General features: G+C 36.7%; 1 protein-coding gene across 1 annotated transcript; it reads left to right on the forward strand.

The window, feature by feature from the left end:
* The first annotated feature begins 2429 nt into the window (after positions 1-2429).
* LOC108047480 (cell death protein hid) lies at positions 2430-22529 on the forward strand. Its single transcript, XM_044456750.1, has 4 exons — positions 2430-3278; positions 15883-16378; positions 17236-17551; positions 20067-22529. The coding sequence occupies exons 1-4, from the start codon at positions 2936-2938 to the stop codon at positions 20145-20147; spliced, it is 1236 nt and encodes a 411-aa protein (XP_044312685.1). The 5' UTR covers positions 2430-2935; the 3' UTR covers positions 20148-22529.
* The last annotated feature ends 1215 nt before the right edge of the window (positions 22530-23744 follow it).

Genomic DNA, 23744 nt, shown 5'->3' on the forward strand with positions numbered 1-23744 from the left:
CCTTGCATAATGTATCTTGAGTCGCAAGCTTAACTTTATCGCACTTTATCAGCACATTTTTGACCTCAATTAACCTTAAAATGTATCAAATTGATTTCTGTATTAAACAAATAAGAAGATAATAATAAAATGTAAAACAAGTGGATCAAAGCAGCAACAGTGCCTTTTTGCAGGCTGTTTGGTTAATATCCTTACCAAAGTTCTTCTTATCCATAACTTTGATTTACATATGTACATACATATGTTTAGAAAATTTGGGTTGACATTATCCACTCAAAGCATTTAGCCACGGTGAGGTCCTTTAAAATGCCGCAAATGGCTTGAAATGGTAAAATCTGCTTCTAAGCATCCTTTCCCCAATCTCAGTATAAGATTTTCCTTGATCCTGCTTATGAAATTTTACCTTTACAGTTGATTTTTTTTCTTTGTAAAGTCAAGCAACTTTCCATTTAATTTAAGGCACTAAAACGATTTTAGCTTCACAATTTATCATTATTTTATTTAGAGTATAGAGGCCAATGGTATTAAGTTGAATAGGGTCCAAATTGATAAAGTTTTAAGAAAATAGTTAATTAAACCCCAAGTGTGCCAATAATTGTTTTCAAGGAACGTTGGTAAATTTTTTTGTTTTTTTTTAATTAGTGATTCTATATAAAAATAGTTTGTTTCATTTAAATATCAGCATATTAGAAAAAGAAAAAAATTCTTGCGGTGTCAATAATCAAATTCGTCACTGTAGTAAGAATAATAATTACTTAAGAAATTAAATTATAGCAATAGCAGTTAATTCATAAACTATCTATGCTAGATATGTAGATGTATAATATCAATATCGTGTTATTATTCAATTGTGAAAACAAGCAAGACAAACGTGTTTGCTATAATCATAATCCTGAATCGGTTACAAAAACTGTGTTAATTTCAAACGCTATTAATATTTGATTAAAATCAATGGCAGTTATGACAATTAAGTGTGCCATCAAATTTAAATAAAAAGCATAAAAGTGTTTTACTATGTTACGCCTATTTCGTAATATTTTTCAAGCATTTTCGCGCGCAAAGTTGTGGAAGACAGAGATGGAGCTAAGAGAGAGAAAGAGAGAGAAAAAAAGCCTGTTTATGTGTGGGAGGGAGACGGGAAGATGCAGAGCAAGGGAGCAGTAAGAGCAAAAACTTGTTTTTCATGTTGGACAGTCAATTTTTTGATATATGGTGAAATTGATTAAAAAATAACCAATATCGAAATCAGAAATATTGAAATTCAGCCAAAACTTTACACCGCCTCACGATTTTTTGTTGTTTTTCTTTTAAGAAATCACAAAATACACAAAACCCAATAAATTAACAAAGTTTTTCAATTTATTTTTAAATCAAAATACTTTAAAATATCGTGGAAACAATCATATTTTTAGCACATAAATTACCCGCAACAATTAAAACAAAATTTGTATCTTATTCACAAAATGGTTGCTTTATTTCAACATTATACATTTACGAGTTAAAAATAATCAATATTTAAACTACGTAAAAATATTTGTAAATACCAAAGTTTTATTTTCATACATTGTTTTTTTTTTAATATTTTGAATCTGTACAAAATAGTGTTTTAGTAATTTTCTTCAAATCGACTCCCTTTTTCTACTGCCTTTTTTATACATCATCTGACTCGCTCCCAAAATCTACTCCCTTTTTTCTCATAATCTTTCTACTGCACTTTTAGGCCTCTTAAAAACGCTAGCTCTGCCTCCGTTCTCTGTCCGCTCTTTTTTTTAATAAAAAATCAAAAGGCAAGAGCAACATGCAATAGCAAAAACAACTGGCAGAGAGCATTGTACAATCGCAGTTTTTGTTTTGCTTTGACGTTCGCTAGGCAGCGCAGTAAGCGTCGCTGCCTTGTATTCTTCTTCTGCATTTACCTGCTAAACAAGATCTTTGTGTACCCACACACACGCACACAGCCTGCCCACTCACTCTCAGTTTAAAAAGAAAGAACCTTCTTTTAGGAGTACCGACTTTGGCGTACTCTGTACTTGTTTGCCCTTTAATATGTTTATGCTCTAGTTGGGAAATAGTAAACTAAACAAAACTTAAATATCTGTAAAATTTGTATTGTTTTATAAAATTTATTATTCATAAACAATTAATTTCCAGGACTCCGAATATACCCGCTCACACTGAAATTAATGGGTGTACAAAGAGCGAGGTTTTTTAAATTTTTTTCTCTTGCCTCTCCACTTCCCCCCTTTCCATCCCCTCCCCCTTCCCCAACTACCTGCATGCATGTGCATGTGCAGGAGCGAGTGAGAGCAAAAAAGAGAGAGAAAGAGGGATTGCACTGGCTGCGGCCTACGTTGCGCCTACGCCACCCCTCTGCCGGCGTCGCTGCCGAGCGCTGCCGCCGTAGTTTGAGGCTCCACTGCGAAGCGAACAGTTCTTTTTTTGACGCGGAGCCAGTAAGACGTGTTTTCTGCCCTCTTTCTTTGAGTCTGCGACACGTTTTAAGTGCTCTTCCCCCATTGACAACAACAGCAAAAATCAGAATCCAACCAAAAACATAAATCCATCGTGAAAAAAATTGTTTGTGTTTTTAAATCAGTTCTAAACACGAAAAGGCTTGATGAAAAACGCAAAAGAATCCGAAAAACTAACCAACTAAACTAAACAAACCCTGACTTGAGTGTTGCTTGACAAATCAAGGAAAAACAAATCATAACAAAAAACTGCACAAAAAATGCGAGAGTTTCTAATATTCAAAATCTTGCACAAGAAATACAAAATCAATTAAAGTGAACTCTAACCGAAAGTTAAAAAAAAAATAAACAAAATAAACCAGCGAAGAACAATCAGAAGAAGAGCGAAACGCTAACAAAGAGCAGGAAGGAAGGAAACGGATAAGGACAAAAAGGAAGCCAGCACGCACACACACACCCACACAATGGCCGTGCCCTTTTATTTGCCCGAGGGCGGCGCCGATGACGTAGCCTCGAGTTCATCGGGAGCCTCGGGCAACTCCTCCCCCCACAACCACCCCCTTCCACATCCGCCCCTCTCTGCGCACTCCCCCAGCGCATCCTCCACCTCCTCGGGAGTGTCCTCCGCTTCGGGTTCCTCCTCCTCCGGCTCCTCGTCCTCGGACGGCACCAGCAGCGCCGCCTCGCAATCGCCGAACACCACCACCTCGTCGGCCACGCAGACGCCGATGCAGTCGCCATTGCCCACCGACCAGGTCCTCTACGCCCTCTGCGAGTGGGTCAGGATCTACCAGAGCCAGCAGAGCGGTAAGTCTACAAAGATTCTAGGAAAATAGCCAAAATATACTTCTTCCACATTAACTCTTAAAACAGTAGAATGGTTAGCTAAGATATTAAATATACCAATTTAATGGAAACATCTTTGTTTATTAGATCTTTTTACAACCCTTATAACCGAAAAATAAAGTCAAATCAAGTATTCCTAAACGGTTCTAAAACAGAAATATTACAATCGGTATTTAGGGTTCTGTTACAAGTACCATTAAATGTGAAATTAAATTATTTTAATAAAATATCAAAAACTAGTAAAATTTAAATTTTCTGAAGGAATAAGTAGCCAAACAAAAAAATCTGTGCAGTTCTATCAAAAGGCAACTGAACTTTAAGAGATAAATACAAAAATAATTTTAGTGGTCAAGTCGCAATTTAATTTATACCCCAAAGTCATGGCCATATGGTGTCTAATAAAAAATGAATATATAAAAAGCTGATCGCGACAAATCAAAATTTATTTATATGCAGGGACTAGCAGTTTTTAGTTATTTAAAATGTTGCTTCAAAAAATTATTAACAAGAATAATAATAAATAAATAAGATTCTTGAATTGTGGAGTGGCAGATTGTTTCAAAAGATTAATTTAGTAGATTCTACTGCTTAAAAGATCTTACGAATTCGACTGTAGATCACTAGATTTTAAGAGTCCAACTTGATTTTATGATTTGTTGCAATAGATTAATATAAAAAGAGTTTAAAAAGTCTTTCTAGACAGTTCTCAATTAAGTGATCTTGAAGTAATTTTTGTTTTTACTGATAATAACTTAATTTATATTTTAAAATAATGAGTATCTCTCAAATTTATTTAAATAATTTTCTGGCAAGTTGTATTTATATTTAAAAAATTAAAACACTTATTTTATTTTTGAGTATTTTATTTTTAATTCACTGTCGATACATTATCACATTCGAACTGTTTCCGAGTTCACTACAACATTTCTTGACATTCAAGAAAGTTTTTCTCATTTTTAAATAGGTCAGCAATTAGCCAAGTTGTTGTTGAGACTTTATTTGTTAACTGCTTCAGTTCCCCTTGTGCAAGTTTCACTTTTCAAGGTTGTTGACTCATCCAGCGATCCGTGCACTGCGTCAACTGCCTTTAGGTTGTTTTTTTCTTTTTCCCAGTTGTTTTTTTATTTTTTGTGTATGGTCAGGTCAGCACTTCGTCCGCTTATGAGAAAAAAAAGGGAGAGCGGAAGGCAACATGAAATTTGCATTAAATTACTGGGCCACACTCGAAAGGAAGCCGCAACCGAAAATGGTAATTCAATAAAAATTAATCGTACAAGTTCAAAAAGGGGAAAATTGAGAAGTAATTGAGAAGTTTCGATTGGGGGAGGGAGCTGACCAAACAAACTGGAAGACTCAAAAATGCGAAAACACAAACATACTGGGAATTACTGGGGGACGGTATTGAGTTACAATGAATTTGTAAACAGTTTTAAACAGGTCGGTAACTTGGTATATAAACCCAGTTATTCAGATAAAAGTAGGAAAGTTACAATCTGAACATCTTTTTACAGACAATACAAAATTTGTTAAGAATTCTATGTAAGATGTTATATAATTTATAAGATACGTCTTACTCAATACAAGATAAGATAGAATTGGCTGATATATTCTAAACTTTAGTAATAAAAGAATATTGATACTATTTTACCAGCATAAATTGACGTATCTCCGACCACAAAAAAAATCAATACCAAACATAAAAACCGGGTAAAAATCTCCTTAAATAGGCTCATAAATCTGCCGACCAAAATCTGTTAGTGTGGTAAGCTCTACACAAACAGGGAGACAGATGCAAGACAACTGCCAACTTGGTTGTCATGCGATATTGCCCGTATTTCTTGGCAACAAAAAATTGGGCGTGTGCTGCTGGACCAGCAAAGAGTGAGAAAATAAAGACCTGGTCATAACCAGGGGAACAGAAATGAGGTAAAACAGAGCTGGGAGCAAAGAGCTAAGCACGTTTAATTGGCACGCGCCAAACTCGAGTCGAATGTCTTACTTTTGAGTGTGTGGCTGTGTATCTGGGTATCTGCTAGATATGTATCTCAATCGCAGTGCCCGTATCTGTTACAGTTCGGCTAACCCAAATTATTAAACGCCATTTGACCTTAGGCAACTAGTTTTCCGATTTTCCAAGGGGGCCAATCGGGTTGAGGGTGCGGGCCATTTGCAAAGTGTTTGACTTAACGGTTGTTTAAGTAGCTTTTGTGCTCGGCCACGTTGAGTGCGGTCAGTTTTTTTGTTTCGTTTCGTTTTTTTTTTATTGTTTTTTCTTTTTTGCGCGCTTTTTATGTTTGCTTTGCGGTTTTTTATTCGCGTTCCTTAATTTTGTGTTGCCTTTGCATAATAGATTTTGTCGCTGTCGATGATTGCCAGCTGCGGTCTAGCCCCACCAACAACTGAATTGTTGTTTTATTATTTTCGCTGTTTTATTTGGTTTGTTACCTTTTTCGCGGCTGTCAGCAACAGTTGGTCAAGCCAAAAAAACAAGATAGTTCCCTTCTTGGTTTCGACGTGACTCACTTTTGGGCGTTTACATTTTTTCCATATTTCATATCATATTTTAAAATTATTTGTTACTTGGCGAATCTTTGCTTCCAAATCTTAGAGTTCAGATAACCAAATTAATTTGTCGTTTAGTTTATATTATTTATGATGACTAGTGTCATCAACCCTAGGTATCTTCATAAAAAGTATCCTTCAAGAGTCAAGTATGCAAATTATTTTATTTTCCCCTCATACCTTTAAATGCCCACCATACTTTCCTTATCGCAAACATTGCTCCCCACTAAGATCATATGCTTCAGTAAGCCACTTGAGTGGATAATTTATCTAATAGTGACACATCCCGAAACTAGTGAACAATGCTTAAAGCACTTGAAACAAGAACGGGATAAACTGTAGTTAACCAAGATGCGAGCACCCTTTTACTGGTTTCCCCCAGCTCGTTTATATAAGCCAGAATCACAGAATACTTTTAGCCACAAACGCGCTTAGTCATCAGCCAGCTATCAACCCTAAAAGCCTAAAAAATGCGAGGCGCAAACAACCCCGACAAAAATTCCTAAATACCAACAGAGCTTTTCCCTACCAAAAAGCAGAAAACGCAGGAGGGAGCCTTTTGTTTTGGGAGAGGATTAAGCATCCAGGATCCCAACGTTCAAACATCCCAACCCCCACCCTATATCCCATTCCGAATGGCGCCCAACAAAAGGTGCAATGACAGCAGTGGTTCTTAAACAGAGATGGGAAACGGTACAATTTATTTGTAGCTAGCTAGGTATATATTGGTAGAGTATTTTGGAACAATGTTAATGTATAACATTTTAAAATTTTAAAAGGTTCTTAGAAGTCTCGTGAAACTATGTAAATGTAGTTATGTATTCCACTACAAATTCAATGATTAACATTATTTTATCAAAAGGATAAAACTTTAAATGACATTTAATTGGTTCTCATTTAAGTTTGTAGTAAGTACCTAGCTGAGGTACTTAAAGTAAGTACCGTAAAGCAGCTTTAACCCGATACTTGTTATCACTGAACCCACCTCACCTAACCCCAATTTTTGGTCAATCCGTTTTGGCATGCAAATTCGCATCATTCGCTTGGCTTGGCTTTATTTTTGCTGTTGCCAACAGCTGTTTTGCTGCTAGGCGTTGTTTTTCGCTGCCGGCGTCTCTGCCGCACTTGACATTTTCAACCATTTTGTTTTGCTCGGCAACTTCGTGGATGCCTAGCCGAAGCTAACGGTAAAGAGGCGGCATAATGGCGGCAAAAATGGCGACTCCTGCCGCACATCCTGCCTGGCAACAAAACACAGCTGACTGCTGCGCAGAGAGAGAGGGAGATATGTTTGTGCCGGTAGAAAGAGAGGCCCTACAAGGACTCCGATTAACCGCAAGTTTTTGAACTCTTCTTTTTTTTATTGTACAGCCTACCCCAAAAGGGGGCGGGAAACCGGAAGAAGGATAGGTAGTTGCCTCCGCTTTCATCATCATCATTTGCATCTCGATTTGTTTGGCCTGTTGCCAAGCTGATTTATATGTACGAAGCTTTTTTACATTTTTGTACTTGGCTTTTTATTTTGCCTTTTCTGTTGCCTTCTTTATTTTTCTTTTCGCATTTTTTCGTTGTTGTTATGCCTTTGCTTTTACATTGACCGTGAATGTTTGTTTCCCTCTACTTTTGTTTCGTTTTTCTTTATTTTTCATTTACAAATTGAGCTGCGTCTTTTGTAATTGTTTCATTTCATTAAAGTTTTTTGCTCGCCGCTTTTAAGGTTTTTTTTTGTAGCATAGTTTTTTATGAGCTTACTGCCTTCATAAATTTGGCATAAACATTTTTTGATGATCTGCCCGAAACAGCTGCGACAAATTGAATCGGAACTCTTCACTCAAATATTATTTGCTCATAAAAGTTGAAAGTAGTTCGATGCCCGAAAACTTGGGAAACCAGCTGTGAATCATATTTTTCATCTGGGGATTGCAAATCAATAGAGAAGATTTCTTTAGAAATTTATTTATTTCCCGACTTAGGCAAATTTTTTCTTGTCAGAGTTTTATCATAATTTGTAAAATCTTTTTTATATTAAATGATATATTTTAATTGCTATGCAAGTCTAAAGATGTCTTCCCACTATTCAAATTGTTTGTTTACATTTCAAAACATTCAGCGCAATGAACTTTACACATTTTTCAAGTTTAAATGCCCGCCAGGCACTTTGCCTAATAAGAAAAAAAATATTACCTGAATGCGCGAGTATAAACTTGACACTTTTGAGGCACTATAAGCGTCAGAACTCAGTTGAATCAGGTTCAGACAGTCTGCCAGGATCCCTAAGTTGGCTTTTGATTAAGTCTCCGCTGAGGCCGTGCTAAATTGTTTGCACTGAGGCGTTCGGGTTAAGTTGGGGGCGGTGGGGGGTTAAGGATAGAACGTGCTCAAGTTTTTGTTATGAAATTGAGCCTAGACAAGCCAAGCCAACACCCTCTCTCCACTGACAACTCGACTCCTTTTCAGCCAACTAAGGACAATGGAACTTGTGCGACACGCTCAAGGCAGAAGTGGAAAAGGATATGTATCAAAAGGCGGAAAACTAAGAACAGGATATACTCATCCTGGCACAAAAAACAGACGGCAGACAGCATAGCTGGCTACTTGTTATAATTGGCAAGCTGGCGAACGCTCCAGACACCAGTTAACTTTCGAATTTTCCTCGCGATGAGTTCTCTTAAAGGAACATTCGTTGAAGGTGTTCTCCTATTCCCAAAGGGGAAGTGTTTTCGCGGCTAGCAAGTTTTAATGAGCGCACTGGGATGCGTTTTTCAGGGATTAAATTAATGAACACGTTTGAATTGAGAAACATATTTATTATCACTAAATAGCAAAATCAATTCATAGTATATTGGATATGTTCTTAAGATTCTATGGTTTAATATATTATCATTCTAATAACAGAATTTGAATATACAAAATAAACAAAACATATTATGGAAAATCGATACGAGTTCCAATTCATAACCCCCTCCAATTTCCCTGCTTCTAGAGTATCGATATCAACTTCTTTGGTAAACAAATCAAATGCGCTTACTAAACGTGCAAACAAAGTGCCAAGCGACAATTAAATCAACAAATAAGCTCGTGTAATTGTGTACGCCAAAGGCAGTCAGTCGGTGGGTGGGTGTTTCAGCGATTCAGTTTTTCCAGTGGGTTGGAGGGGCGCATTGGTGGATCGAGTATAGATAACCCTTCGGGCACGCCAGCTCCGAGTGGTTGTGGATGACGCAGCGAAGACAGCCAGTCTGGCCCAGTCGCATATGCAATTCCCATTCATTTATTAATAACTTTTTTGCCGCGGCTGTTGAGACGTGCAGTTTGCCGTTTTGCGGCTGCAGTTTCGTTTTTTTTTCTCTTTTTAATTATTTTAATTGCGTTTCATCTGATCGAATGCTGGCGTACAGTTTTATTTATTGTTTAATTGTAATTTTCGCATTTACGTTGTTAATTGCAGCGTGGTGAGTTGGGAGGAGATTCGGTTTAATCAACTGCTAAATGCTTTTTGCCCGATTGCAAGGAAATAAAATTTGGTTAAGTGTCGATGGGAACTTTTATGGCCATAGTTTAGTGCGGAAGTTTCAAATGGCTATAACTAAAAACCCAGCAACACTATTAAAGTGTAATAACCTAGTTTTGTTCTCTGAAAAGGCTTAGATTACCTGTAAGATTTTACTAGTAACATAACCCATCCCCACTCTTAAAACGATATGAGATTTCTATTCAGTATTTTAAGCATTTTCTTTAAGACATTTTTATATTTGTTTGATCTTATTTCAAGCTGATTCAGCCAGTTATATTTTACTGTTTTCCCCAGCCATTTTTATATGTTCCTCTTGCACACAAAACACATGCTCACCATTTCTCCACTACTCCGGAAAATCCTTTGGATCCCCGGAAAATATGCAAACAACTGCAAAGACCAAAGACTTGTGTTTCGCTCAGTTTCCTGTCAATCGATGTGCATCGTATAAGTTCCTTGGGAACGTCGTCTTATGCCTGATTTTCCTTTGGCTTTTTATAGCCTTTTAAGCTGTTTTCCTTTTGTTGTGTGGAGTGAAGAGAGGAAATTGAAAAATTGCATTTGTCTGTCGCTGATAAAATATTGAGCAGCTTGCACATTCTATAGCTCCCTGGTTTTAGCTGGGCTGTCGTGATAAGCGTTTGAGCTATTTCCAGAAAATGCTCTCATGGAGATTGGCAAAGAATGAAAATGCCAAATGGGTGGGAGTATTTCGGAATTCCATTCAGCTGTCCCTCAAAAAGGTTTTCCTCATTCTTTAAAGCCGTTTTGCAACGGCATTTAATTTCTGAAATATTTAATTAAATTCCCGCATGTTGGCTTTATGCATGCATTAATTGCTTGCGTGTTTGCTGGACCCGTTTTGTTATTAACCTTGCATTGAGAAGATTAAAAATATTCTTAACATACTTGCGATGCAAACTTAACTGGATCATCAAAGCCTAGAACTAGAATTGCCGACGATATGGGATTTAATTTCTTTATACACTTGACCTCCGGCTTTATTATCAAGAATTTCAGCTGATGCATGAGTGTATTTCATAATTGTATTATTTGGATTCCCTTAAAATTATTGCGTGAAGTTGATAGGAACCGAGTTTGTTTAATCCCCAACAAAGAAACTTTCTCTTTGTTTTTGTGGCATTACGCAAGTTAATTAAATTGCTGTGTATCAAAGAATCATCCTTATAACATCTCAAAAGAACTTTCTCCTTCTTCTGTTTTTTACATGAATCATGTGACTTTCCCAAATTTGTCAACCGCTTCCGCATATTCTCACCGTTCTCTTTTGGTTATTTATATTTTGTTACAAACTTCTCGCATTCCACAAAAGGTTAATTAGCGGCTTACCAAAATTGGTAATTAACAGCGGGATAAATGACCATAAAATCGATCTATAGATTGAGAATCGTACATAGATCGACACCTGATTGACATAAAGCGCGGGACAAAAACTTGATCGAATTGCGCAAACCCCAAAAAGGCATTCAGAAAACAATCTTTTGTCATATATAGAAAAGCCAGAACACAGAAATTCTTAATCAGGAGTTAGCATTGTTTCCCGAATTCTCTACCAATTTCCTGAAGAGCCATTAATTAGTCACTTGCCTTGGCAATTTTACCGTTCATCTGTGGAGAAACAGCGGCAGCTGTTGCCTAATTAAATCGAGGTGACAGACGATCAACTGAAATGCGAGTTGACCAACCAAATTAGTAATCTCGCATCGTGACAGTCGACAAATCGCCTTAAATGAACGACTTCAAATGTAATTTTTGTGGGATTTTTATTCACTGTTTTGGCTTGTTGTTATTATAGCTTATTGTGCTTCCTCTTCGTGTGTGGGCGTTTTTGTGTTAACTGTAAATTGAGTTTTGTATTTTTTGGCCAAGTTATTCAGGCCTCCGAGACATGTATTTCATGTTGTAATCTTGAGCTTTGCTTAACCTCAAGTCTGAGCTCGGTGTTAAGTGTTCCTTTGTTCTGTCATCTTGAGCTTGTTTCGGTCCTGTATTTTTTTTTTTTTTTGGATTTTAAATTAAATATTCATCAATAAATGTCAATGTCAAGTGAAGTTGCCGCTTCGTTTGAGGGGTCTTGAGATTTTGGAAGAAGAGATTGCAGTTTGCTGAAAGATTCAACGGATTGGAGTTTTGATGGAAAAAATGAAACATGAGATTGTTGGGTGAATCCATGGGGGATTTATTCTCCATGTTGTTTTTCGATGTTGTTTACTTTACTGGCAACTGATCAAAGATATAACTTCTTTCTTCAATGTTTTCGGTGCCAGTTTAAGCTTCGCTATATTCCAAACATGACTTTATAATATAACAATTTCTATTTATTTGAAGATCTTTAAAATCGAATTTTTAAGATTATTTTGTTATATTAATATTTATATAATGATATATTAAAAATAATTAAATTAGTTCCTCATGAGGGAAATTATCTTTGCATAGATCTTGAAGTTGTTGTCAGAACTCTGCGATCTCAAATCATTGCCGGCCACAACTTCCTTCCTATATCTCAGTTGGTCTATAGCTTCCTTCCCCGATATCTGGCCAATCCGTATGGCATTTCCCATTCCGTTCCACTGACCAACTTATGGAACTCGCACTTTGCAAACTCGTTTCGCCGCCGATTCCGAAGTGCGACGCAATTGTTCGAGTTGGGCTACCAGTGATACGAGTACTCGAACCCGTACTCGTATTTATTCATACTTGCCCGTGCAGCGGTGACTCTAGTATATTTTTATGTGTAGTTTTCTTATTATTTTTTTTTTTTTTTTGCATTTAGCTAGCACTTCAAGGTTATAATGAGCAACATATGCTGCGGGTACACCAGCAAAACTGCAACTGCAAATGCAATCAACTGCAAAGGCACAACTAAAAATGCATTTCAACGTTGCCGACGACGATTTGTTCTTTTGTGTGGCAACTAAAGCGAGGCATTTTTCACGTTTTTCCGCTGCCTCCGAGCTGTTCTTGAGCTTTTTCTGAGGCGTTCTGCTTAGTTAAACTTTTGCCTGATTGATGTTTGTCAGCTGCTGCCCAGCGGCCTTAGAAATTGTTGCAAAATCGCCTAGAACCGATGGTGAATTAAAGTGAATTATACACATAATTGCATTTTTTTCACTCTCCGTTGTTCTGTCCAGATGCGACTGCTGGTACTCGTAATTCAATTAAACATTTTGCACATATTGTCGCCCGTGGATTTTCACGGCGAATGCAGCAGTTCGAATAAAAAACAATGCTCCCAACAATTGGTCACGTTTCGTCACCAACAACTACAGTATTAACAATGAAATGCATCGCCCGCATTGAATTGTGATCATAAAAATTGCTGAGGTGTCGTAAACGATAGGAACTTAATCGAATTATCCACCTTATAAAGATGGACACGAGTTTTCAAAAACTTAAACTAAGTACGAAAAAATATTAAGGAAGGAGTTTTTAAAATCTAAACATAAACATACAATTAGTTTATTGACATCACTACTTGAATGGAAAACTACTGACAAGAAAGAAAACTTTCCTTTGAAATGCCTTAATTAATTGAGGAATGTTAGACAATTAGCACTCTTCTTTCCCTAATAAACTACATAAGAATTTTAAATCCAAATTAGAACAAACAAAAGAAGGATTAACTGACCCTTCATTATCACCTATTTAAAGTGTGAAATAGATAACACAAAGTATAAACCCTAATTGACATTAGCTCAAGTTAAATTAAACATTATTTAGCTTTTTAAATTGGCACACAGCATAGCTTAATTACAGTTTTCAACTTTTTCACAATTATGTTCTAAGATTTCAGCTAAAAACAGATAAGATTGTTAAACCACGTCACCGTTTAAATAGAGAATTTAAAACATGCTCACTTAGTCGAAGATTAAATCTCACTTTACACAGATAGTTTGCTTACGTATTTTGCCGATCTCAGATTAAATCACAGTTTAGTAACCCATGGCAATTTATTCGCTATCCGATCAGTTGGATAATTTGAATTGACGCTGCCAGCACCGAATGAAAATGTATCTCATATGTAAATGGGAAAGCAAACGAAATGTGTAGGTAAATAATTTTCCACACAATTTACAATTAGTAATAAAATTTGTATCTGCCTTTTGCTTTGGCCATAGCTCGTCAATTTCATCATAAAGGTAATGCACATGGAAAAACACTTGAAATAAAAAAGTTCTATAATGTAAACAGATTATTGAAGATCAAATTTTATATCAATTTTAAAATTGTATTAATTTTTAAATATTATAAAGGATCTTAAAAAAGTAAAAACAAAAGATGAAGTATATTTTAAAATTAGGAGTTTTCATTAAAATATATACATTTTCTACCTCTTAAAAATAAAGTTTTGAGATGTCTTGAGTTATTATTATAATAGTTAGATTAAATAAGATCATATATCCTTTTGGTGTTATCAAATGAACCTTTAATGTGTTACGAGATAGAGATTTTTAAGACAAAAAAGTACCGAATCGATGACCAATCTCGCTGGTATTTGTTCTCTGTGTACCAGCATCGGCATGGCATGGCTAGTTATATAAGTTGGCCAGGCAGTAATGATCCCTGCCGTTGGCTTCGCTTCGCTTCTGAAGCTGAAGCTAAAGCTGGCAGATTTTCAAGGTTAAAAGCGACGATGGCGCGCGGTGAGCGCACGTGAGTTGGCTCAGCTGCTAGTTCGCAAACTGGCAAACTAGTTTCAAATGCCTGCCAGTATCTTGCAGATACACATGCTAAGGCTGCGGCAAGGAGTGGCTCTTGGCTGTTGGCTCGCTTCGCTTCGGTTCGGATCGGATCGGCTTGGCCTGCAATTAAATACAGATTTTTTGCGCTCTTGCAACTGCAAATGCAACTGCAAAACGCAACAGCTGTGGGCTCGTTTCGATTCGATTCGAGTTCAAGGCTATTGGGTCAAATTGCAAATTAGTCGCCTGCAGGTTGACAGTGAGTGACATTATTGTATATCTGCACGCTGACCACCGCCAAAGAGGCAGACAGATGGATCTATCGACTAGATTGTCGGACATTCCCTGCGGTCGCTCAATTATTATTGTTCTTGGTGCTCTCGGTAATCGTTAAGATACTTCTGCCGCCGGCTGCTGGCGATTTGTATAAATTTTGCATTACAATCAATCATTTGTCGCTGGGCAATGGCTTTTTAAGTAAATAAACATTAAGAAATCATATAGATGAAAATGTACACCCAACTAATGGAGGAGCTCACAATTTATGCGCATATCAAGTGCCCAGCTTAGCAGCGCATTTACCTATCAACGCTTTTGTTGTCGATTTGCATGAAATTGCAAGTAAAATAAAAAAAGAGGCGAACAAAAATTGCAATACAACTGGAAGACAAACAGAAGATACAGATACGCTTCTCGTTACATGCATAAATGATGCTAACTTGGGATATCTCATTGGCAGATACAGATACTTTTCAAGTTGGGCCACTCAAGTAGATGCTCTTGGCAGTGTTTGCCAAAGATACAAAAAAAAGCAAAAATACTTTGGGGCAAGTGAGCCCGAGAATCGGCAATGGCGTGTAAACAACTTGGATACAAATGTATCTTCTGGCGACTTGTAAGATACTTAACGCTGGGGATAAGTGGAATATTATTTGCCATTGTTCATGGATATGTATTTCAGAGGGGAATATGTCGATAAAAATATATTAACAGAGAGCTAGAATTATTTTTAAATTGCTTTTGGTTTCACTTTGAAAATATTCAATATCAATTTATCAGGGAAACCTCTTAACTTAATATTATTCTTTTTTATTGGTAGACACGCCATATTGCTTAATTAAGGTGTCCAATAACCATTAAATATTTTCAACGTTTCACATAACATCTTATTCGAACATTTATCTTAAAAACACCATTTTGTGGCTTCCTGGAGCACCGGCATATGAAGATATTCCATTTTATTGTGCACTGAAGCCTGTAACTGGTGGGGCTACCTGATCATTTTATGGGCTGGTTTTATGATCAGAGGACTTGCCATAATTACGGCAGGTTTTACAGTCAGTCGGCTAAGTGGCAGTTGTTGGCAAGACAATACATTCGCCAGAGCCCCGACCTTAGACACTTCCCTACATTGTCACTGAGTCAAGTCGACTTGATTCCAGACCCGGCCAATGCCGCCTTTGTTTACCTCATCCATTGTTGGGTGATCTTTATTACGGGTATAAATAAGTACACAGGGAACGATCAAAGTGTTGGACTAATTTTAATTTCATTTAATTTTTAATGGAAAACCTATTTTTTAATATCTGAACCACAGTATAAAGTTTGCATGAAAGTTATTGAGTGAATGCCAAACCATATTTTATTTAATAAATTTATTTTTTATTTATAAATTATTTTTTTTGTTGCTTAAAAACCTACTGCGATTTTTATTCTTAACTTTTAAGATTTCTTACCGAGTGCCTACTGTATTTTAATCGTAAATTATATTATGCTTTCGTTGCAGCCCCGCAAATCTTCCAGTATCCGCCACCGCCGAGCCCCTCTTGCAATTACAGTGGCGGCGATGTGTTCTTTCCCCACGGCCACCCAAATCCGAATCCGACTCCGCTCCCGCGCACCCCCCGCTCCCGCTCCTCCGACGAGGAGTACTTCTTCCGGCAGCAGCAGCCGCATCCACATCCGCCGTATCCGGCGCCATCGACACCGCAGCCAATGCCACCGCAGTCAGCGCCGCCGATGCACTGCAGCCACAGCTATCCACAGCAGTCGCCCCACCTGATGTCGCACCACTTCGGGATGGGCGGTCACTACTACGCCGCCTACACGCCGCCACCCACACCGAACACGGCCAGTGCGGGCACCTCGACCTCCTCGTCCTCCTCCTCGGCGGCCTTCGGCTGGCACGGCCCCATCCACAGCCCCCTCTCGTCGACGCCCCTGTCGGCGCCACTGGCGCCCAAGATGCGCCTGCAGCGCAGCCAGTCGGATGCGGCCAGACGGTGAGTATGCAGCGATGCAGGGTGCCTTTGGACTCAGTGCCTGGGGGGTACAGATTCAGATTCAGATTTGGAGCGATGAGCTTCCAGAAATTTGACACATTTTAGATGACCATGACATGTTTACACTTAGGCCCAATTGGAAATTATTTAAATAGAAAGTTTGGAAGGGTAGTAAATCAGGGTTAAAAAGATCCAAATTAAAAGAACAGATATAAAATTGATTTATTGAAAACTAATTAATCAGGGTGTTCAATTAGGCTTGCTGAGAATTTATTTAATATAAAGTTAAAATTCGATAATTCTACCATAAGAACAAAAGTTAAATTCAAATTCAATAAAATCCTACATAATTAACACTTTTCAATAGGTTCTAAAATCCCTTCTTTGATGTTATTAAATACTCTGTAGTATATTTAGTATTAAATATATAGGGTAAACATATTCCGCTTGTAGAGTAGACTAAGAATTAGTAGTATTTTGATGCCTATATTATTCTATCATAGAAAAGACGATAAATAATTTTCTGAATAAACTAATTTACAAGAGAACAGAGACTAGAATAGCTATGCACAAGCTTTAAAATTGATTACAAGTGAAGAACCATGGTGTAATAGCAAGATTATTCAACGTAATCCCAGCACCTTACGTCCCACCCCGTTTCCTATTTTAATTCCCATGACACAACGATAAGTTTTTAATTAATGAAATCGCAAAGTTGTCGCTGGATTATGCGCACACACACTAGTAGGAGTATAGTGCTATACAAACCCGAACTGATAATTGCTCATGACGTTCCCAAGTCACTCGTCTATATGGCAGCGATATTTATAGTGCCCATTATGCGTCTCTTCCCACAGCAAGCGATTGACCTCGACGGGCGAGGATGAGCGCGAGTACCAGAGCGATCATGAGACCAGTTGGGATGAGTTCGACGATCGCTACGACAACTTTACGGCCGGACGGGAGCGCCTGCAGGAGTTCAATGGACGAATTCCGCCCCGAAAGAAGAAGAACTCCAATAGTGGCTATTGCAGCAGCAATAAGAATCCCATTTGCCAAAACAACAGCCAGCCCAGTAGCACTTCCCATGCGGAGAGCAATGCCACCATCAACAGCATCAGTCAGCAGCGACAGGTGGAGCGGGAACGGCAAAAGTCGAAGGCCGAGAAGAAGGTAAGAATCTCTCACCCACTTAAATCATTTTTTAATTCGAAAAACAAACTCCACAGTTCATATTATTTATAAAATTCTTTATATTGACGTAGGGTTTCTTTTTAAAATACATTGTTTAGTCATTCATTACACCACATTACATTTTAGTCACACCTTAAAAATTCGTAGACAACTAATTTTGAGTTAAATCATTGAATTTTAAATTAAAAAATGATTAAAGCAAACTCTAAATATCTTAGAAAAAAGATTGACTTTAAATACTCTTCTTAGTAAATTTAGCTAACTCGAAGTCTTTTCAGGGGTACAAATTTTATAACTCCATAACTTTCTATTTATAAAGATACAAATTTACTCAAAAACAGTAAATGAAATGTAGTTAATTTGCAAATTATTAAATACATAGTTTAACACATAATAGGCAAATGAATTCTCGAAATCCGTATCTAAATCTAGTTGGTATATTTAGAAAAATATTTCAAACTGACGGGCCCGTTCTATGCTGAAATCGCTGTCAGCATTTTCATTCCCTCCACCTATTCAGCAATTAGAATAACAAGAGGAGATAAGTTGGGGAGTTCATTAACTCGGTGTATGGAACATCTGCTGGCAATGTATGATGCTATTCCCTCAAAAGCCGTGGCACGTGGCAAACATTTTTCAAAGGCTCAACTAGCGAAAAGTGCTAAAAATACGCGCCAAGGAATGACAAATTGCCACACGCAAAAGGAGTCGCATTCGCAGATACAGATGTGGAGATACGCTCGCAAATGTATCTGTATTTAGTAGAGTGTGTATAACACTTTTTGCACTTGTTAAAATGTGTGATAAAAATTAATTGCGCAGTGCGGAGAGAAAGAGTCGCTCTTGTCACTTGTCTCCGCTGCTCGTCTCGGCTTTATGCTAATCAAGGCAGGCGCCTCCAATATAACCATATATGTATATATATATATATATATATATTCATACCCCTTAAGTCGGGCCTTTGTGTCGGCCCTCATTGACCCTCACTTTTTTACGCGTTGCGTTTTTGAGTTTTAGTTTAGTTTCTTGCGCTTTTGCCTGCGCAATTGAAAGAAGTGCAAAGTGGAAGAAATTCAATCGCAATCGCATGACACACACACTGACTCAGACCACTGATACCATTTCCAGTTCAGTTCAGTCCTATATTTTATTATTCCAATTCACTTCGATTAGTTTTTATTGTAATTCATGTTGGGTCTGGTCTGGGTGTTCTTTTCTTATCGCCCATCGCTTTGTTGGGGGCTCATCCTTGGGGAAGCTGCGTGCTGATCGGGAAGCTATATAGCAGCTCACTCAGCGCGCTGGGATTTGACCTTATCCGAGACTCTGTCAGCTGCTAAATGAGAGCGTGAGAAATTCCGTAATCTAAAATGAACAGGCGCACATACTCTCACTTGCAGAATTAAATACATTCGGAATATTCTATACTAGCTAAGCGTAAAAGCTGACTAATTAGGAGAATGAAAGGGAGTACAGATTCTGTTAATCTGTATTAAATTTCATTTAAGTACCTACGAGATGTTTTCCAAGTAGAGCAGGTAAACACATAAACACGTATGTTAATGAGTTAATTGAAATGAGCTTGGGTAAATAACAAAATTATAAAGGGTTTATTAAATATTATTAAATATTATTAAATAACACCTATTAATTATCTGAACACAAAGAAACTAATTAAATAAACCATATTTTAAATTAATAATAACAAGTACAGATATACCAGCAGTACATTTTATAAACATATAAACTACTGATGGTGTTCATTTCATAACAATTTCGTTGCTTACTCATACCAAATATCAAATCAAAATATGGCCACATGTTCGATGGCCTTTCATACCATTAAACGCAAAGTCAAAGCCACAAAAGTCCTATCAAAATATAGCCTAAAATTCGGGCAAAATTTGCATAATAAATGTATGGGTCAAATGGATTTTTGGTGGTTGTAGTTCCACCACCTCATCATTCACACGTGCCACACTGCAACCATTGAAGCGTGGACTATTGGACAAATAAATGGTGTAAATTATATAACCATTGTTGCGGGCTGCGGGGAGAGTCAAGTGCGTTATATAGAAAAATAATTACAACAGTGACCGGACAGAAGTTGACCGCCCATTTGGGTCAGGCCACATGAAGTTCATCCGCTGGACAGTCAATAGTTTCGCTTGATTTACGGTTCAAACTGATTGAGGGGCGGGGATCGTTGCTTTTGAGAGGGGTGGTTCGGTCACGTGTGTGGTTTTAGATATTTTATGCCACACAGGGGAGCTATTGGTTGAAATGAGTCGATTTCTTATTTGGGGAGTGTGATAAGAGGGCCATCTATTGATTCAAATATTGAATTAATGTTGTATTTAAGCAATTTGTAGAGGGACATAAAATATTGAATTAATGTTGTATTTAAGGAACTTGTTGTTTCCTGTTTAAATATTATATTTACTATGCAATTTAACAACAATAAGTAAATTTCTATATTCCTTTATGCTTTCAGAAACCACATAGCTTCACTTGGCCAACTGTTGTGACCGTTTTCGTTTTGGCCATGGGCTGTGGCTTCTTTGCAGCGCGATGAAACCGCGGGAGACGTGTAACCGAATGATCTATAGTGAAATCATCTAGCGCTTAAGATATATATGCCGATCTATACATAGACATAGCGAAAACGTAAATAAGTGCAACGAATTTATTGAACTGCAAGGCCGCAAGCAGAAAGTCATTAATTCGTAAACGAATTGTTATATAAATATACACAGCCAACATACATGCATAAACCGAAATATGTGTATGCCTAAGATTAAGAAGGTTGACGGGACACAAGAACAATATATTCTATCTGTCTATGGTAACTGCATTTGTATTTCTAAATCGAACGAAACAGAACTTTCCTCAAAGTGAACAATTTAAACTGCTCAAAGTAATGAAAACTCTTAGACTGGCAAGAGACTCAAATCACACTTATTTTTTTGCTGATGCATATTTTTGTACAACCTTTTGAGAGATATTTACAAATTACACAAGTACAAAAAAAACGGAGATAAGCAAAAAAAAACTGCCACTTTTTGAGATACTTTTGAAAATCTTTGATTTGCATTTAATCATTTCCACACGTGCATTTTCTTAAGCAACAACAAAATTATTTCTATTGTAGAACAAAGTAAACAGCAATTTCAATGTCTTCGCATTTGTAATTCCGAATTGCAAGCAAAACAAAAATTATATATATTTTAAATATGTTTAACTAGTAGAATTTTTAAATGTAAGCCCACAAAAAAATCACACGCCTAGCTTTAATTGTTAAAACAAAAGCAGAGAAAAACGCAACAAAAAAATGAATGAAAAAAAAATTAAATTAATTTTGTATATAGTTTTAATGCCATTTTTGTGATGTTTTGTGTCTACGTTTTATGTCATGTTATTTTAGTTAAATTTCTTATGATTTATGTTTACTTGTAATTTTTTGTCATTGTTTGTTCATCATCATATTCAAATTGGTCTCACAATATAGTAGTTTTAAGCTCCACGCCCAGGAAGTTGATGGCAATACGATTGAAATTTGGCCAGGAGAGAGATGGTTTTCCCATTCTTACACAGTCTTTTTTTGGAATGCACATAAATGATCTCTCACAATGGAAATTAATGAAAATTGATCTCCACAGCTAGCCAAAGTAAAAAAAGAGATGAAGAGGATAACATGTTTAATAGCAATTTTCACTATTTGCTTAGAATTTCCAGGGCGTTTCAATGCTAATCGAATACCGTGACATGAAAGCAAACATAGCGAAAATAATAAGAAAAAATCAATCAAAAAGAAAGAAAAAACAATTCCCAAAAATCGCATTGATCTCATGGATTTATACAATACAAATACATCAACCGTTTTTTACAATGAGAAATGTTATAAAAAGCAGAAGTGAAACAGAGAAACAGAAACAAAAATTAACGAAAAGTTTAGCATTAAGTTCGCCAAGCGTTTTAGTTTTACGTTCTAGAATGTTTAAGTCGATTTAGTGAGTTTATTAAGCTGTCTTCGGACACGAGTTTATATGTATATAAAGCAATATTATTTGTGTAGCCTAAGTGACAGCCCCAATCGAATCCAATCCAATCCAACACCCAGTCCCCAGACAATTCCCAGCAAAACAATAGAACATTTTTATCGTACAAATGTATCAATCTTAATTTGAATTACCACAAAACAAAAAAAAAACTACATCTATACCCAATGAAAAATTATTTTTGTAAATTTTTTGCATCAAATGAACCGGGATGCGAGTTGTGGGATTCATCCCATATCCTTCCTCGGTTTATTGCTAATTAGTTTTCACAATGATCTCGGTAAAGTTTTGTGGCCTTGCGCCCAGAAGTCGACAAGATTTTTGGTTTGCCATAAATACTCAAACAAAAAGTTTAAAACAAAAAAACGAAGCAAATGGAAAAAATAATCAGAATGAAACACAAGAAATTTATATTTTTGACCCAATGCGACTTAATCCGTTTTTAAATTTAAGTATCTTTACTCGACCTTGTATATAGCACAGTTCGAATTATAGAATCAAATGCCATTTTTTGTATAGGATTTTGTTTGGTGCCAAAACAGTGACAAATAATTGTCTATGAACACGTGTATTTCACATATTATATATATACATATATCGTAACTTCAATCATAAGTTTGATTCAGCAATTTTGTCAATTCAATTTAAGAAAACATTTCTGTTTTAGTTTAGTTTAGTTCGAAAGCAAAAATCACTTGTTTACTTGTACATTTTATATTATGCTGTAATATTTTATTATACATAAATATCATTACTGATCTCATGAATATGTTCATAAGACAAAAAAAATTATATATATGAATACATCTATGTGTATGTGTAAATGAAATAAATGCGCATAAATATTATGTAAGATTTACAAACGAAAATAAAAGAAAAAAATATTTGAAAACAAAAAAGTTCGAAATTTTAATGGATGGGTGAATTTAAAATATATGTTCTCTGAATGCAATTAGAATTTAAAGTTTGGACAAGATTTATCTTTACCTATACACCATATACAATTCTACATGAGTTGTACACTAATCAAACCACAAGGAATTTTTAGAGGCATACTTTCAGGCAGCTATGGAAACTACAACCACTGAAGTATTGCGTTTAGGTTTGGGTTTTTCCTCCTCCCCAGAAAAAAACCACCTTTTCATGCTTTTTAAGGGGTGAAGTGTGCGTGCGAGAGAGTTTTTCCCGATTTAAATGGCGAATGCTGGCCACTTGAGCGGCAAATAACCAGGCGAATGCCTAAACCAATTTGTAGTTTCTATTTCTTTTGTGGTTGCGGATTAAGTGGCCAATAATTGCTGCTCCTGCAGACGCGCCACGCGACTTGGTAACTGGATACTAGGCCACATTGGTCGTGTCACAAAAATGATGTGTTATTAACGGTTTAAGCAGGCGATGACGATTATAATGAAACGCAGCTCAGGCTGGGCAATTATGTTAACCTGGCCACCCGAAAACCTCAGGCTTAGCGGTCATGACATCCGTTTCCGCCTTCAATCACGGCCACATGCAAGTGTCAATCAAAACGGCATATTAAATCTGAAACTGCTTTATTCATTGAATTTGGACGCGTGTCCGAAACGCCTCAGTGGATATCAAATAGCGACTGCTAATCGGACCCTTGAAATCTTACAAGTTTTCAATTAAATTTTAAACAAAACTAATCAAACGCCGCATTCCCATTCCATTGGTTTATGGTAATTACTTATTGGTTCGACACCTGCCAACAGCAATAAACAAAAGGAAGCAGGACATTGTGTCACATATTGGCAAAGTTCATTGGAAGGAATGTGCCTCCCGAAAACCTCACCGCAAACCAGCCCGATTATTAAAATTATTTCAGGCCAAACAACATTCGTCCTTTGCATTTGGCAATTTGCCGCGAATTAGACGTAATTAACTGCCTGCGGTTTTTAGAGAGGTTGGATGTAATGAGAGTTGAAAGAATTTACATTCCCTTGTATTTATACCATTTTATATTATATATTAATTTTTAAAGTTCTTAGTGTTACCTATTTTGCAAAAAATTTAAAACAGTTGTCATTTAATTAAAAATAGCTCATTTAACATCATTATTGAGCGTTACCCAATCCACATATGCATACCCTTATATT

Source organism: Drosophila rhopaloa, unplaced genomic scaffold (genome assembly GCF_018152115.1).
Source record: "Drosophila rhopaloa isolate 14029-0021.01 unplaced genomic scaffold, ASM1815211v1 contig_150, whole genome shotgun sequence".
Lineage (NCBI taxonomy): Eukaryota > Metazoa > Arthropoda > Insecta > Diptera > Drosophilidae > Drosophila > Drosophila rhopaloa.